The sequence below is a fragment of the Gobius niger genome, assembly GCF_951799975.1.
Source record: "Gobius niger genome assembly, chromosome: 24".
Lineage (NCBI taxonomy): Eukaryota > Metazoa > Chordata > Actinopteri > Gobiiformes > Gobiidae > Gobius > Gobius niger.
This window is the reverse complement of record NC_136875.1, coordinates 16,801,328-16,817,637: the sequence shown is the minus strand read 5'-3', so window position 1 is coordinate 16,817,637 and position 16,310 is coordinate 16,801,328. Positions and strand designations below refer to the sequence as shown.

The following is a 16,310-nucleotide window of genomic DNA, read 5'->3' as shown; positions in this document are numbered from 1 at the left end:
AGGAGAGCCACGTGTCTCTGATTGTTGTTTTTTTTCACGTTTTCAAAATCTTTATTGGGACAAAACTGAACCTCGGCGACGTTTTCCGGAAGAGTCCGTTTCACAGCAGCTCCAAAGACGAAACGACAGAGTTTGAAAAGGACCAGACTTTTCCTACAGAGCGAAACGTACAAACAAACGCTGAGGACGAGAGATTCTGGGTTTCTATATTTGAAGATCTTTTTCTCTATTAAAATCCAAAAATGTATTGTCTGGCCAAGCCTCACTCTGCAACACATTCCATTTTTGTTTGCCACATGGACATGGGGCAAGGTTTAAAGAGTAGTCATCTGTACTTGGTTGAAGCCAAATCTCGTCTTTGACCCCCCAAACACCTCCCAAAGACCTCTTGGAGACTCCGCTGGAATCGCACCTGTTTGTTTCACCGAGTACCTGGAGACTCGCCGTATCCCCATGAGATGTTTTGGGGACATCTCCGTGACTAGCGGTAACTCGAGTCTCCAACTCCACTACCTGACTCTGAAAAGGCTCCCGGACTGGCCGACTTGCTAACTGTCTTCATACGCCGCTTCTGCGCCATATTGTTTACATTTCTTCTCCTTTTTTTTGCGTTTTCTGACACACTTCCAGCGCCCTCTGGTGGTAGCTTTCAATAACACACGCTGGACATTAGGAGTGTGTGGAAGCATAAATGCAGCGACCGTAACTGCGCTTGGAACACATGGATCTCTTTACGTACGAAATGGGAGATGAATGACCCTTAAACAGCGCAGCTAATGCTACAACAGTCGGCTAATAAGACGCTAACCTTATTCGTTTCTTCACCTGGAAAATGACGTCGTACTGAAGGCTTCAGCCAGTGCTCAGGAGAGGACTTCTTTAGTTACAGAATACGGAACAAGTGTAATCAGGTATCGGTGTCTTCAGAGTTTCAGTTCAGCCCAAAGTCTGAACGTGGCCAACGAGGCGCCTGCTGCTGCTGCAAGTGCTCCTCTGGTGGTGAGGAGTGAGACTGCGCCCGTTCTCCGGCCTGTGACACTGTTCTGTTTGTGTCTTTGCTGCTGTGAAACCGGACTCCTCCAGAAGGGGGCGCCGCTCTACGAAGTTCCTACCTACGTCACGTCTACGTTAAACTGGAGTTAAACTGCGTCTTAGTGCAACGTTAGTCCACACCCACGGAGCCCTCTGATTGGTTCATCACAGCTCAGGAACAGCCCAGATGCATGATGGGAACAGACGCGGCCATGTGACCAGAGCGAGCCAATCAGCCGCTCAGACACTTTTACCCAAACATCAATCATCCACCAGAAACAGTTCTTTTCTTTCTTCGTTTTTAGCCCTTAATCTGCCCGACGACAGCGGCCACTCGACCATTACGGCCAATCACGCGCCAAAGAACGTATTATCGACATGTTGTGTAATCATCGAAGTAAGTCTCGTTATTCAGTCACACTGATCGATGGTTTTGATGCAGACTCCATAATGCACAGTAATGCAGATAAAAGAGTCGATACATGATCCACGGCTCGATATTCACGATTCATCATGATCTTTATCCTTTTTAAACATGATTCACAAACAGCTGCAAACTCCCTGTTTTTATGATGTACTTTAGCGTTCACGTGTCCCCTTCTGACTCCATCTTTACTCTGTTTCTGTTGGATGTTTGATTTTGAAATTGTTCTGTCATTTAATTGCGTCCTTTCCCCATCTCCTTCTCTCCTCGTCTCCTCTCCTCGTCTCCTCGTCTCCTCTCCTCGTCTCCTTGTCTCCTTGTCTCCTCTCCTCGTTTCCTCTCCTCGTCTCCTCTCCTCGTCTCCTCGTCTCCTCGTCTCCTCGTCTCCTCTCCTCGTCTCCTCTCCTCGTCTCCTCGTCTCCTCGTCTCCTCGTCTCCTCTCCTCGTCTCCTCTCCTCGTCTCCTCGTCTCCTCGTCTCCTCGTCTCCTCTCCTCGTCTCCTCTCCTCGTCTCCTTGTCTCCTTGTCTCCTCTCCTCGTTTCCTCTCCTCGTTTCCTCTCCTCGTCTCCTCTCCTCGTCTCCTCGTCTCCTCGTCTCCTCGTCTCCTCTCCTCGTCTCCTCGTCTCCTCGTCTCCTCTCCTCGTCTCCTTGTCTCCTCGTCTCCTCTCCTCGTCTCTTCTCCTCGTCTCCTCTCCTCGTCTCCTCGTCTCCTCGTCTCCTCGTCTCCTCGTCTCCTCGTCTCTTCTCCTCGTCTCCTCTCCTCGTCTCCTCGTCTCGTTCCCTTCGTCCTCGCCTCCTCTCCTCGTCTCCTCGTCTCCTCCTCTCCTCTCCTCGTCTCCTCTCCTCGTCTCCTCTCCTTGTCTCCTCTCCTCATCTCCTCGTCTCCTTGTCTCCTCTCCTCGTCTCCTCTCCTCGTCTCCTCCTCTCCTCGTTTCCTCTCCTCCTCGTCTCTTCCAGTGGACTTCCTGCTGGGCTCCGCAAACAGGAAGACTTCTCGTTGTTGTCGCTGGTCACATGATGAAGGAACCCCCGCCCCTTTTCAAAGAAGAGGATGATCACGGGCCACGCCCCCTTTAGGGCTGAGCCAATGGGAACGCAGAGCAGCTCCAACTGAACTCTAGTCTTTTAAAGGTGCGATTGTAATCGCAGTGCAGAGAGCGGAGCGCACGATAACAGCGGACTTTCCAATATGTAAACCCTTCATATTTATTATTGCTCGAGTCTGTTCTAAAGAGCTGATGGAGCTGCTCTCTGCTGTGTCTCCTCTGGAGTCTCTGCTCCAGGAGGAAACATGAGTCTGTTCTAAAGAGATGATGGAGCTGCTCTCTGCTGTGTCTCCTCTGGAGTCTCTGCTCCAGGAGGAAACATGAGTCTGTTCTAAAGAGATGATGGAGCTTCTCTCTGCTGTGTCTCCTCTGGAGTCTCTGCTCTGGGAGGAAACATGAGTCTGTTCTAAAGAGATGATGGAGCTGCTCTCTGCTGTGTCTCCTCTGGAGTCTCTGCTCTAGGAGGAAACATGAGTCTGTTCTAAAGAGCTGATGGAGCTGCTCTCTGCTGTGTCTCCTCTGCTGTGTCTCCTCTAGGAGGAAACATGAGTCTGTTCTAAAGAGCTGATGGAGCTGCCCTCTGCTGTGTCTCCTCTGCTGTGTCTCCTCTAGGAGGAAACATGAGTCTGTTCTAAAGAGCTGATGGAGCTGCTCTCTGCTGTGTCTCCTCTGCTGTGTCTCCTCTAGGAGGAAACATGAGTCTGTTCTAAAGAGCTGATGGAGCTGCTCTCTGCTGTGTCTCCTCTGCTGTGTCTGCTCCAGGAGGAAACATGAGTCTGTTCTAAAGAGCTGATGGAGCTGCTCTCTGCTGTGTCTCCTCTGGAGTCTCTGCTCCAGGAGGAAACATGAGTCTGTTCTAAAGAGCTGATGGAGCTGCTCTCTGCTGTGTCTCCTCTGGGAGGAAACATGAGTCTGTTCTAAAGAGCTGCTGGAGCTGCTCTCTGCTGTGTCTCCTCTGCTGTGTCTCCTCTGGGAGGAAACATGAGTCTGTTCTAAAGAGCTGAAGGAGCTGCTCTCTGCTGTGTCTCCTCTGGGAGGAAACATGAGTCTGTTCTAAAGAGCTGATGGAGCTGCTCTCTGCTGTGTCTCCTCTAGGAGGAAACATGAGTCTGTTCTAAGGAGATGCTGGAGCTGCTCTCTGCTGTTTCCCACTGTCGCCTTCATGGACCCACAGAACCTCAGGAAACCCCACTTTCATGAACTGTGCCGTGTTTTGTTCATATTAAAGTTCATAAGATATGTGTCTCCTTGACGTTTGACTTGTATTTATGGATTTTTCTGCCTCTCTTCACTTGGAACTCTTCGATACCACAGACGGTAAACCAGGATTAGCTCGGCTCTCGTTGGCCCTCGCTGAGCTTGTTTACCGGCTCAGTCTCGATGATCGGGCAAAGGTCGCTATGAAGTTTAGCAAAAGGTCTTTTATTTGATGTTTTTCAGCCGGACACTAAAGTCTGCTTCTCACGGCAGGATATTGAGGCTGATTTTAGCCCTTATTCTCCGATCATGATGACACTGATTTTATCGACAGAACTCTCTTCAGTTTGGACCCGGAAGTGGCTCGGTTATCGCGTGTGATGTCATACCTGATTGGGCTCTGATTGGTCAGGCTAAGGAAGTAAAGCCTCTGTGGTGTTTTTCTAGACCTAACTACAGCGGTGGGGTTTCCCGAGGTTCCCTTGGCGCCTGAAAGCAGCCTGCTCCTCACCTGTGGACGTGGCGCCCTCCGGTGGTGCGTCTGTAAAAAGGCGGTCTGTCCGTGCTGCTGTGGTGTGTCCGTGTGCTGCTCCGTAAAGTGCTCATTATTTCGTGGTTATTACGGTTATTGTCGTTATTAAAACAGTGCTTTTCCTGCTCCGTCCCCGAAAAGGGCAAAATAAATCTCCCGGAATGTCTCTGTCACAACAACAGTCCCGCTCCACCGTCGCCTCCGCGCTGTCAGACCGAACTGGAGCCCGGCGCCTGCAACAGGAAGTGACACATTTACACAGGAAGTGACACATTTACACAGGAAGTGACACATTTACACAGGAAGTGACACATTCACACTTCCATACAAACGTCAGGACATGTATCAACCAATCAGCTTCACCCTGAGCCCGCCCTAAACACTGACCTAACGTCTTAAGGCGAGACACGGCAGGTGGAAGTATTGATGTTTCACGCAGTGGTCGAAGTGGAGTTTTATCTTTTTTCCTCCCTTTACATCGTAGTTTTCATGTCAGATATAATAATGACAGAACTCACCCACATGATGCTTATTTTATGACGTTCTGTCGCCTGTGAGGCCGAGGTAACCGGGAAATAACCCAAAGACCGTCTTTCCCAAAGGGTGTTCCCAGATTTTACTGCCTAATTATCCTAATTCTAATCCTGATTTATTCAGCTTTGAACCATAAAAAACAAGGCAGATTTTGAGCTTTACAGATTTTTTTCACTTAGGTTAGGGTTAGCGAGTTTAGGGGGGATTAGTTTATTGGAAAACTAATCAATTTATCCAAAATCCCCTCTGAAAACATCTCACATTTTAATCTGTCTCAATCCATCACCATTTCATTTTTTTACATGAAAACATAAAATGAAAAATTGCAATACATTTTTTCTCATATTTATATCAGTAATGTTCAGCAAAAGTTTCAAATTGACATCTCTACATTTATTTGTTTTTTTCCCTGTTCACCTGCAGTGTCTCGCCTTAACCCCTGCCTCAACCCAGGACATTTTCTCCAGTTTGGCTTTACACAAATCTAGAAGCTTCTTGACAAAAGGGTGAACATAGCTACTTCATATGAGGCGTTACTCTGGCCTATAGGCTGTGAGAAGCCTTTAGATTTGGGTAAAGCTGAACTGGAGAACATGCGCTTGGTTCAGGCGGGGGTTAAGAGGTTAATACATCTCTGATTGGATGATACATGTTAGTGGCATCAGCAGAAGGAACAGCGTAATAAATAATGATGAAAGACTGAAGTGGATGAAACTTAAAAGATGGACAAAATAAATAAAACATAAAGAACTCGTATGAAAATAAACCTTGAAAGTAGAAAAATAAAACTTACATCTCTATTATCCTACAAGAAAGAAATAGCTCCCAGGCCCTTTGGTACAGGATTGGACATGTTTGTGACATTTATACCGTGCCTGTTGATACATGTACGGCTTCTGCTAACGGCCATGGAGAAAATACACTGAGCTAATGCTAATGCTAATGGATATAGAGGGAATACTTTGAGCTAATGCTAATGCTAATGGATATAGAGGGAATACTTTGAGCTAATGCTAATGCTAATGGATATAGGGGGAATATATTGAGCTAATGCTAATGGATATGGGGATAATACATTGAGCTAATGCTAATGGATATAGGGGGAATACATTGTGCTAATGCTAATGCTAATGGATATAGGGGGAATACATTGAGCTAATGCTAATGGATATAGGGATAACACATTGAGCTAATGCTAATAGCTATAGGGGAAATACATTGAGCTAAGGCTAATGGCTAAAGGGAAAATACATTGAGCAGGTTAATGCTAATGCTAACTAGTTTAGTATATATATCCATATACAAACGCAGCATCAGCCGTGATTAACCTGAGCTAATGATCAGCACCGAGCTGGAAGTGTCTTTTTACAACTTTTACGAATTGAGATCTCTGGATACCTGGAAACTCTAGGTTTTGAACATGTTTTGGACTTATATTATTTATCCTCTTACCTGCGTTTTTGTCACATTTTCAGCTCTTTTTGTTACATTTGCATCCTTGTTTTTGTCGCTTTTTGACGAGGGTTATAAGATTAAACTTGTTAAAGGATGTATTTGATCAATTTCATACTAACTGTGTTTTTGATTGTGAGGGTCTTATATAAATCACGCTATTTACAGACGTTTAGCTCATCATGCTGTGATGTTTTGTAATAGATCGTTGATAAATATGTTTACGTGTGACTAGGGCTGGGCACCGTTAAACAATATCAGTCTGGTATCGGAAAAACTGAAGTATCGAAAACTGGAACCGAAAATCTTCTCTCTTTAGATCCAGGTTTTGATGCTGTTGGGACAGGAGTAAAGGAAGTGACTTGTTTATTTCAGCTCAAATAAAGGATCCCCCCCCCAAATTTTACTAGTTTTTTACTAATTCTTTTTCAATTGTTTTGCCCAATCTTTTAGAATTTTTCCCATTTTTATTTTCCTCAAATTTATTCCACTTTTTTCCCCCAAATTATTCCACATTTATTTTCAATTGAGATGAACCTGATGTTGTAAATGACCTTCCACACATTATTGTTCTGTTTTCTGCTTCTAGACGATATGATGTTTATCCTTTGAAGATAATCTCTTGAATACGTATCTTTTATACACAAACTAAGTTATGACAATTGTGAAATACAAATCAAAGGCAAACTGGGTCAAACCAATTGACAGGACACTGGGCACTATTTGGGCTTTTTATGTGAGGAAGGCAGAGTCTCTCAGCACGTATGATGGAGCTTCTTTCTCTCTGAGTAATTATGGGCCCTGTAATACTGCTCGTTCGAAAATGAAAAGTTAGTGTTGAACCACATGACATGCAGAAAACGGCCAAAACATATATGGGACATAGATATTCCATGCATGCGCTCAAACCATGTGACATTTTTGGAACGTGGACAGGATTTTCACTGAAACATTTTGATGTCCTGATGAAAGATTTAGTATGTTGTAATAAAACCCATATGAGGCATCTTTAAATTAAATATTTGACATTTTGTATTTATTTTTTATTGAAATAAACATATTATGTCACTGACCCAAGGAAATAATTGTATCTTGTAACGTGAACAGTTTGTGCAGAGGCTGATGTTGATTCGATAAAGGGGACGGGACAGTTAGCATAAGATCAGTTTAGCTAACTGTCAGTTAAATCTACCTTTTATTTCTATGGATTATATTATAAAACTTTCATTTACAAATCCAGCTGTAAAGTTTTTGCTCAATCGATGTTATATTTTAAGTCAGTGTTTTTCTCAGTGTGCCGTGAGATATTGTCTGTGTGCCTTGGAAAATTATCCAATTTCACCAAGTGCTGTCTAGAGTAGAGTAACCATGTAATAAATACTCCATATTAGGCTATTTTCTTTGAAACAAGAGAAATAGTGATGCTTGGATGCGACAGGTGGCGGTGACTGTGAGACTATACGCTGTTCCTATTCAAGACACTTTGATGAGAACGACTGAATACAGGCTACAGGGTTACATTTTTAAATATTTTCTGCTGGTGGTGCCTCATGATTTTTTCAATGACAAAAATGTGCATTGGTTCAAAAAAGGTTGAAAACACTGTTTTAAGTTACTTTAAGTTTTATGTTAATAATTATTCCTACAGAACACACCAGTGGCACAAACTGCCATTAACGTTTTGTCAAACTGATTGTAATAACCACATAAAGTGACCAAAATAACAATATGAACTTTAAATTATAATTTATACCTGAGGAAGGTAACTCTGCTGTTTTGTAGTGACTGATTAAAACTGCACAGGAAACTTTGCTCTGGTTGTGAGCCGTAAAGCTCCTGCTTCAAACCAAAATGCTAACGAACGCTAACTACAAATGAAAGGTGAAGGCAGCGACAGTACAGCGAAGTGTGACATATTTCACAGTATTTATATACTTTTCTGTGGTTTCTTTATCATGTACAAATCATAAGGTGATGTTTATCAGATGTGTATTTGTAAATCAGACCCATGATAATCAGAAACTTTAGCTTTTACACACTAATTTGAATCTAAAGTAAATTATCCAAAGGTCTGTACATGTAATGATTATTTCTAACTAGGCTTTGGCCTCCCCTAGATGTGGTCGATGGGTTACAACATCTGAAAACATCTGAATTGTTCATAATTGGAGATGTTTGGTGGCTAATGCTAACGGCTATAGGGAAAAGACATTGAGCAAGCTAACAGAATCTGAAAAGTCTAACAGAGTAGCTTCTTTGCTAACTGTCCGCATGCGTAAGGATCGAATGACGCTTCTACTTTTTATTTCTATAGATACAGACGACATCTCTGGAATCACCCATATATGGTGATGTTTTGAAGCAGTTAAGGAAACAAAAATTATGAATATAGTTTTGTACTAAATAAAGATATGAAGACATGGGATGTGGTTCAACATAATTACAGAAATAATGGAGAATGCTAACATCATGCTACATGCTAACGTTAGCTACGACTAAATGGCAGTCGTTTTGCTTCTACTGAAGAATCTGCTGAGAAACATCCACATGGACCCGATTTACACTTGACTTTATTTGTGATAAATTCAAATTCTGCCAGAAAATGTCTAAGAAGAGAGAGAAACTTGTGTTTGCCAAAAGAATCTTGACTCAAAATGAAAAGTGGAAGTGATGGTAAATAAACTGACTTAATGCGTTTTTTTAACGATATCACGCCATTCAAAGGAAAATCGATTCAAATGGATTAATTAAACCCAGTGGTATTAGTCTTATTATAATAATGAGAGAATGAAGTGAATGAATGAAATAAATGGATGAAACTAAAAAGATGAATCTGTTTATTAAGAAACATTCGTCACAAAGGCACAAAATAAACAAAGGCACAAATGACAAAATAAACAAAACAAAATTGTATAAAAATATAGTTTAAAATAGAAAAATAAAAATGATGTAGAGACAAAATGGCGTCAGTTCGTGCGGTTAGTTCTGTGGGCGTCACGCGGCGGCTGGCTTCGTGTGGGCGGGGCCAGTGCTGTGGGCGGGGCTTGTGCGTGTGTGGGCGTGTGTGAGCGGCGTGCAAAGCAGGAAGAGCGTGCACGTGGGCAGGTAGAGCCCCAGGAAGAGCAGGAAGTCCTCAGTGAAGGTCTGGACCAACGCGGGGTCCCGGGCCGTCACCAGGTCCACCACCAGAGCCAGAGCCAGGACGGGCACGTGACACGCCTCAAGCTCCGCCCACTCCTCACTCTGAAGCTCCGCCCACTCCTCACTCTGAAGCTCCGCCCACTCCTCGCTCTGAAGCACCGCCCCCTCCTCGCTCTGTAGCACCGCCCCCTCCTCACTCACCATGGGCTCCGACTCCGCCCCTTTCACTCGCCGCCGGCTCAAGCCTCGCTCCACGCGGCGACTGCTCTCCACGAACTCCTGCAACGACCAGAGGAAGATTTAGCATCAGAAGAACACAAGCACCAGAAGAACACAAGCATCAGAAGAACACAAGCATCAGAAGAACACAAACGAGGAACACGAGTGAAGCTCCATGGCGACTGCACTCCACAAACTTCTGCAACGACCAGAGGAAGATTCAGGAACAGGAACACAAACATCAGAAGAACACAAGCATCAGAGGAACACAAGCATCAGAAGAACACAAGCACCAGAAGAACACAAGCATCAGAAGAACACAAGCATCAGAAGAACACAAGCATCAGAAGAACACAAGCACCAGAAGAACACAAGCATCAGAAGAACACAAGCATCAGAAGAACACAAGCATCAGAAGAACACAAGCATCAGAAGAACACAAGTGAAGCTCCGTGGTGACTGCTCTCCATGAACTCCTGCTAAAACATCAGAAGAAGATAGATAGATTTGTCTTTGTGACAGTTCCACCTCCTCTGTCTGATCCACCGCTCCGTTCCTCGACCACAAAAATACGAATCAAGTCAAGTCTATTTTCGGCTCCGTCCCACACAGGAAAGAGAAACAACATCTGGAAGGAAATAACTTCTACACAGGCTTGATTTGAATAAACAACAAAAGTCTCACTGTTTGAGTATAACTATGATTTATTACAGTTGTATATGGACTCACTGGCTGCTGAGCCTATACAGGAGATAAATGTATTGTTTTTATGTGTGTTTTTTCTTTTAATATGGACCATATTCTAGTGTCCGGAATAAAGTCAATAATAATAATTGATCGGCTTCAAAAATCATCACACACAATCATTGCACTCATTCATGTAACTTTCCTTCTCTCATGTCACTGCAGTAGAACGAGTCTTATTGTGAAAGGTTCACATTTACAGCAGCATTTACCAAACCCAGTCTTCTCGTCTTATATTTACTTTCATTTTGTTTTTTTGTTATGTTTTTTCATCATTTATTGCGAGTTTGTTACTGTGTCGGTACAAGTTTATTTTCTACAGTGTGTAATTTAAGTTCTATTTGTCATTGTGAATAAACTGTGATGTTTTTCTAGAATATAATATATTATTTGCTCTTCATTTGGCCATAGCCTTTTCCATATTTGAGATATTAGAATAATTCTTTGTTACAAAGCGTATTTTGACCAACATTTGGCCCACAGCGTGTCTCACCATCAGGGCTTTGTCCATGTAGAACTCTTTTCCTGGCGTGCCGTCGTTGTACTTGGTGTCGATGGCGAAGCACAGGAACAGCACGTCCACCACGATCTCGAACACGGACAGGAAGCAGTGAGCCACGAGGAAGGCGCCGAGACACACGCACACCAGGGGGAGGAGCCACTCCGACAGGTCGCGCTGGTAATTCAGCACCAGGACGCCAGCGAAGGCCGTGCACGACACGATCAGGACCTGGAGAGAGGACGCAGAGGACGGGACAGGACTGAAGACTTTAATAAGACCTAACGGGAAAGTGTTTGATGAGACAGAGGACGAGGTCAGACACGAGGCCTGGGTTCCATTAAAATATCAATGTGGTATTGAATAAAAGAGGTTCATTTCAACTGATATCGAAATAACAAGTATGGAAAGCAGAAACTGGAAAAAATCTTATATATTGCCCCTTAGACAATCCAGCTTTACAGAACTGCAGGGTGTAAGATGCTGCAGGGAAAGCAGAGTATGGGCTGGAAACCCCAAGGTCAAAGTGGGAAACACTTCCAAAGGTGGTGGAGAACGACCGAGCCAAGATCCTGTGGGACGTCCAGATCCAGACGGACAGAAGGTGATGAACCAACCGGACATTGTGGTGGTGACAAAGAGCAGAGGAAACATCACCAAGACTTCAACATCAGGAAAAAGGAACGGGAGAAACTAGAGAAATACCAGGGGCTCAGAGAAGAGCTGGAGAAAACCTGGAGGGTGAAGCATCAGTGGTGCCCGTGGTCGTTGGGGCACTCGGGGCAGTGACCCCCAAACTGGAGGAGCGGCTCCAGCAGATCCCAGGAAATACATCAGACATCTTGGTCCAGAAAAGTGCAGTTCTAGGAACAGCAAAGACACTGAACCCTCAAGCTCCCAGGACGACGGTACCCGAGCTTAGAGGAAAACGAGACCGCGAACGGTGGGTGAGGAAGAGTTTTTTATATATAGTTTTGAGGCTGTTGGTCCAGGGACAGGATTAAAGAAATTGACTTGGTTTCAGCTAAAAAAAAAAATTTTCTCCTCCAATTTTCTCTTCTTATTTTTGCCCCATTTATTCCTTTTTTTCCCTTAATTCTCTCTGGTGCTTACGCCTGTTTAGCCTCTTTGAAAACTAAGAAGAATATCCGTATGATCCACCGGTCTTTGCTCGTTTCTCCCAGTGTTTTGAGAAGCCGCGTGCGAGTGTGTGACTTCACTGTGGCTCTGCTTCTCTGTGATTGGCTTCAGGACTGACCTTGAACCAGCCCCTATGTGTGTGTATGAGCTGGGACCATGCGCCATCTACTGGTCACTGTCATGTTTGCATGTGTTTGAGCGCAGGACTAATAAAAACAAGTCAGTTTTCTGTTATGTGGCAAAATCATGATGCATCAAACTACAAAGATTATATGGGTTATATGAGGGGCTGAAGAAGGTAAACTTTAACTGAGATGATGCTGCATAATCTATATCTGGCTCGATGCTTCCATGACTTTACGGTCCTGTCATGAGTGAAAAGTGTCTGACCTTTCTGAGGAACAGTATCTGGCTCGATGCTTCCATGACTTTACGGTCCTGTGATGAGTGAAAAGTGTCTGATCTTTCTGAGGAACAGTATCTGGCTCGATGCTTCCATGACTTTACAGTCCTGTCATGACTGAAAAGTGTCTGACCTTTCTGAGGAGCAGTATCTGGCTCGATGCTTCCATGACTTTACAGTCCTGTCATGAGTGAAAAGTGTCTGACCTTTCTGAGGATCAGTATCTGGCTCGATGCTTCCATGACTTTACGGTCCTGTCGTCAGTGAAAAGTGTCTGACCTTTCTGAGGAACAGTATCTGGCTCGATGCTTCCATGACTTTACAGTCCTGTCATGAGTGAAAAGTGTCTGACCTTTCTGAGGAGCAGTATCTGGCTCGATGCTTCTATGACTTTACGGTCCTGTCATGAGTGAAAAGTGTCTGACCTTTCTGAGGAACAGTATCTGGCTCGATGCTTCCATGACTTTACAGTCCTGTCATGAGTGAAAAGTGTCTGACCTTTCTGAGGAGCAGTATCTGGCTCGATGCTTCCATGACTTTACAGTCCTGTCATGAGTGAAAAGTGTCTGACCTTTCTGAGGAACAGTATCTGGCTCGATGCTTCCATGACTTTACGGTCCTGTCATGAGTGAAAAGTGTCTGACCTTTCTGAGGAGCAGTATCTGGCTCGATGCTTCCATGACTTTACAGTCCTGTCATGAGTGAAAAGTGTCTGACTTTCTGAGGAGCAGTATCTGGCTCGATGCTTCCATGACTTTACAGTCCTGTCATGAGTGAAAAGTGTCTGACTTTCTGAGGAGCAGTATCTGGCTGGATGCTTCCATGACTTTACAGTCCTGTCATGAGTGAAAAGTGTCTGACTTTCTGAGGAACAGTATCTGGCTGGATGCTTCCATGACTTTACGGTCCTGTCGTGAGTGAAAAGTGTCTGATCTTTCTGAGGAACAGTATCTGGCTCGATGCTTCCATGACTTTACGGTCCTGTCATGAGTGAAAAGTGTCTGACTTTCTGAGGAACAGTATCTGGCTCGATGCTTCCATGACTTTACGGTCCTGTCGTGAGTGAAAAGTGTCTGATCTTTCTGAGGATCAGTATCTGGCTGGATGCTTCCATGACTTTACGGTCCTGTCGTGAGTGAAAAGTGTCTGATCTTTCTGAGGATCAGTATCTGGCTCGATGCTTCCATGACTTTACGGTCCTGTCGTCAGTGAAAAGTGTCTGACCTTTCTGAGGAACAGTATCTGGCTCGATGCTTCCATGACTTTACAGTCCTGTCATGAGTGAAAAGTGTCTGACCTTTCTGAGGAGCAGTATCTGGCTCGATGCTTCTATGACTTTACGGTCCTGTCATGAGTGAAAAGTGTCTGACCTTTCTGAGGAACAGTATCTGGCTCGATGCTTCCATGACTTTACAGTCCTGTCATGAGTGAAAAGTGTCTGACCTTTCTGAGGAGCAGTATCTGGCTCGATGCTTCCATGACTTTACAGTCCTGTCATGAGTGAAAAGTGTCTGACCTTTCTGAGGAACAGTATCTGGCTCGATGCTTCCATGACTTTACGGTCCTGTCATGAGTGAAAAGTGTCTGACCTTTCTGAGGAGCAGTATCTGGCTCGATGCTTCCATGACTTTACAGTCCTGTCATGAGTGAAAAGTGTCTGACTTTCTGAGGAGCAGTATCTGGCTCGATGCTTCCATGACTTTACAGTCCTGTCATGAGTGAAAAGTGTCTGACTTTCTGAGGAGCAGTATCTGGCTCGATGCTTCCATGACTTTACAGTCCTGTCATGAGTGAAAAGTGTCTGACTTTCTGAGGAACAGTATCTGGCTGGATGCTTCCATGACTTTACGGTCCTGTCGTGAGTGAAAAGTGTCTGATCTTTCTGAGGAACAGTATCTGGCTCGATGCTTCCATGACTTTACGGTCCTGTCATGAGTGAAAAGTGTCTGACTTTCTGAGGAACAGTATCTGGCTCGATGCTTCCATGACTTTACGGTCCTGTCATGAGTGAAAAGTGTCTGACCTTTCTGAGGAACAGTATCTGGCTCGATGCTTCCATGACTTTACGGTCCTGTCATGAGTGAAAAGTGTCTGACCTTTCTGAGGAACAGTATCTGGCTCGATGCTTCCATGACTTTAAAGTCCTGTCATGAGTGAAAAGTGTCTGACCTTTCTGAGGAACAGTATCTGGCTCGATGCTTCTATGACTTTACGGTCCTGTCATGAGTGAAAAGTGTCTGACCTTTCTGAGGAACAGTATCTGGCTCGATGCTTCCATGACTTTACAGTCCTGTCATGAGTGAAAAGTGTCTGACCTTTCTGAGGAACAGTATCTGGCTCGATGCTTCCATGACTTTACGGTCCTGTCATGAGTGAAAAGTGTCTGACCTTTCTGAGGAACAGTATCTGGCTCGATGCTTCCATGACTTTACAGTCCTGTCATGAGTGAAAAGTGTCTGACCTTTCTGAGGAACAGTATCTGGCTCGATGCTTCCATGACTTTAAAGTCCTGTCATGAGTGAAAAGTGTCTGACCTTTCTGAGGAACAGTATCTGGCTCGATGCTTCCATGACTTTACGGTCCTGTCATGAGTGAAAAGTGTCTGACCTTTCTGAGGAACAGTATCTGGCTCGATGCTTCCATGACTTTAAAGTCCTGTCATGAGTGAAAAGTGTCTGACCTTTCCGAGGAACAGCACGAAGTCTCCCACAGCGTTGATGGTGGCGACTCTCAGAGCGTTCTCCACCAGGATCACGAAGGCGTCGCGCGCAGACACGCAGAAACTGGTGCTGTTGATGGCCGTGGCCGCGTACGCGTTCTGCAAAAGGGGAGGAAGGAGAGAGAGAGGAGACGATGAGTCTGCGACTGTCCTGCAAAGTCATCTTGAAATGGTAAATGGTCTCAGATTTTCTCCTGTAATTCAGCCCAAAGTGCTTTACAGCAAGAAACTACTGGCCCATTCACCCTCTCATTCATCTGGTGCACACTGACATGAGCTCATGAGCTCCTCCTCAAACCTAACTCTAACTCACACCACACTCCACCGAGTCCTGACCTGGTTCAGGTAGTTGAGGCACTTCTCCAAACACCAGAGGCAGCAGATGCAGGACTTGAGTAGGCAGCGAGCGCAGGCGTTCTCCTGAAACAACACCAGAGTGTCAGATGTCCCGCCCACCACTAGGGTTAAGGTTGGGACCGGCTGTTAGGGTTGGGACCAGCCTCTCAGGGACCGGCCGTTAGGGTTGGGACCGGCCGTTAGGATTTGGACCGGCCGTTAGAGTTGGGACCGACCGTTAGAGTTGGGACCGGCCGTTAGGGTTGGGACAAGCCGTTAAGGTTGGGACCGGCCGTTAGGGTTTGGACCGGCCGTTAGGGTTGGGACCGGCCGTTAGGGTTGGGACAAGCCGTTAGGGTTTGGACCGGCCGTTAGGGTTGGGACCGGCCGTTAGAGTTGGGACCGACCGTTAAGGTCGGGACCGGCCGTTAGGGTTGGGACCGCCCGTTAGAGTTGGGACCGGCCGTTAAGGTTGGGACCGGTCGTTAGGGTTGGGACCGACCGTTAAGGTTGGGACCGGCCGTTAGGGTTGGGACCGACCGTTAAGGTTGGGACCGGTCGTTAGAGTTGGGACCGACCGTTAAGGTTGGGACCGGCCGTTAGGGTTGGGACCGGCCGATAGGGTTTGGACCGGTCGTTAGGGTTGGGACCGACCGTTAAGGTTGGGACCGGCCGTTAGGGTTGGGACCGGCCGTTAGAGTTGGGACCGACCGTTAAGGTCGGGACCGGCCGTAAGGGTTGGGACCGCCCGTTAGAGTTGGGACCGGCCGTTAAGGTTGGGACCGGTCGTTAGGGTTGGGACCGACCGTTAAGGTTGGGACCGGCCGTTAGGGTTGGGACCGGTCGTTAGGGTTGGGACCGACCGTTAAGGTTGGGACCGGTCGTTAGAGTT

General features: G+C 45.5%; 1 protein-coding gene and 1 long non-coding RNA gene across 3 annotated transcripts in view; both read right to left on the bottom strand.

Annotated features, from left to right (window-relative positions):
* Positions 1-2,360: 2,360 nt before the first annotated feature.
* The window catches only part of slc44a1b (solute carrier family 44 member 1b), a 42,503-nt gene continuing 28,553 nt past the window's right edge, over positions 2,361-16,310 (bottom strand). For both annotated transcript variants that reach the window (XM_079582361.1, XM_079582362.1), the window contains exons 12-17: positions 15,419-15,502; positions 15,044-15,181; positions 10,815-11,051; positions 9,560-9,637; positions 4,211-4,464; positions 2,361-2,491 (exon numbers count right to left, since the gene is read on the bottom strand). In XM_079582361.1, the coding sequence (XP_079438487.1) occupies positions 4,441-4,464; positions 9,560-9,637; positions 10,815-11,051; positions 15,044-15,181; positions 15,419-15,502 (561 nt within the window). In that variant the 3' untranslated portion in view covers positions 2,361-2,491; positions 4,211-4,440. The remainder of the gene's footprint in view (positions 2,492-4,210; positions 4,465-9,559; positions 9,638-10,814; positions 11,052-15,043; positions 15,182-15,418; positions 15,503-16,310) is intronic.
* LOC306982347 lies at positions 2,801-3,783 on the bottom strand. Its single transcript, XR_013794192.1, has 2 exons — positions 3,655-3,783; positions 2,801-3,021 (listed from the first exon to the last, which is right to left on the bottom strand). It is a non-coding gene; the product is annotated as an uncharacterized lncRNA (long non-coding RNA).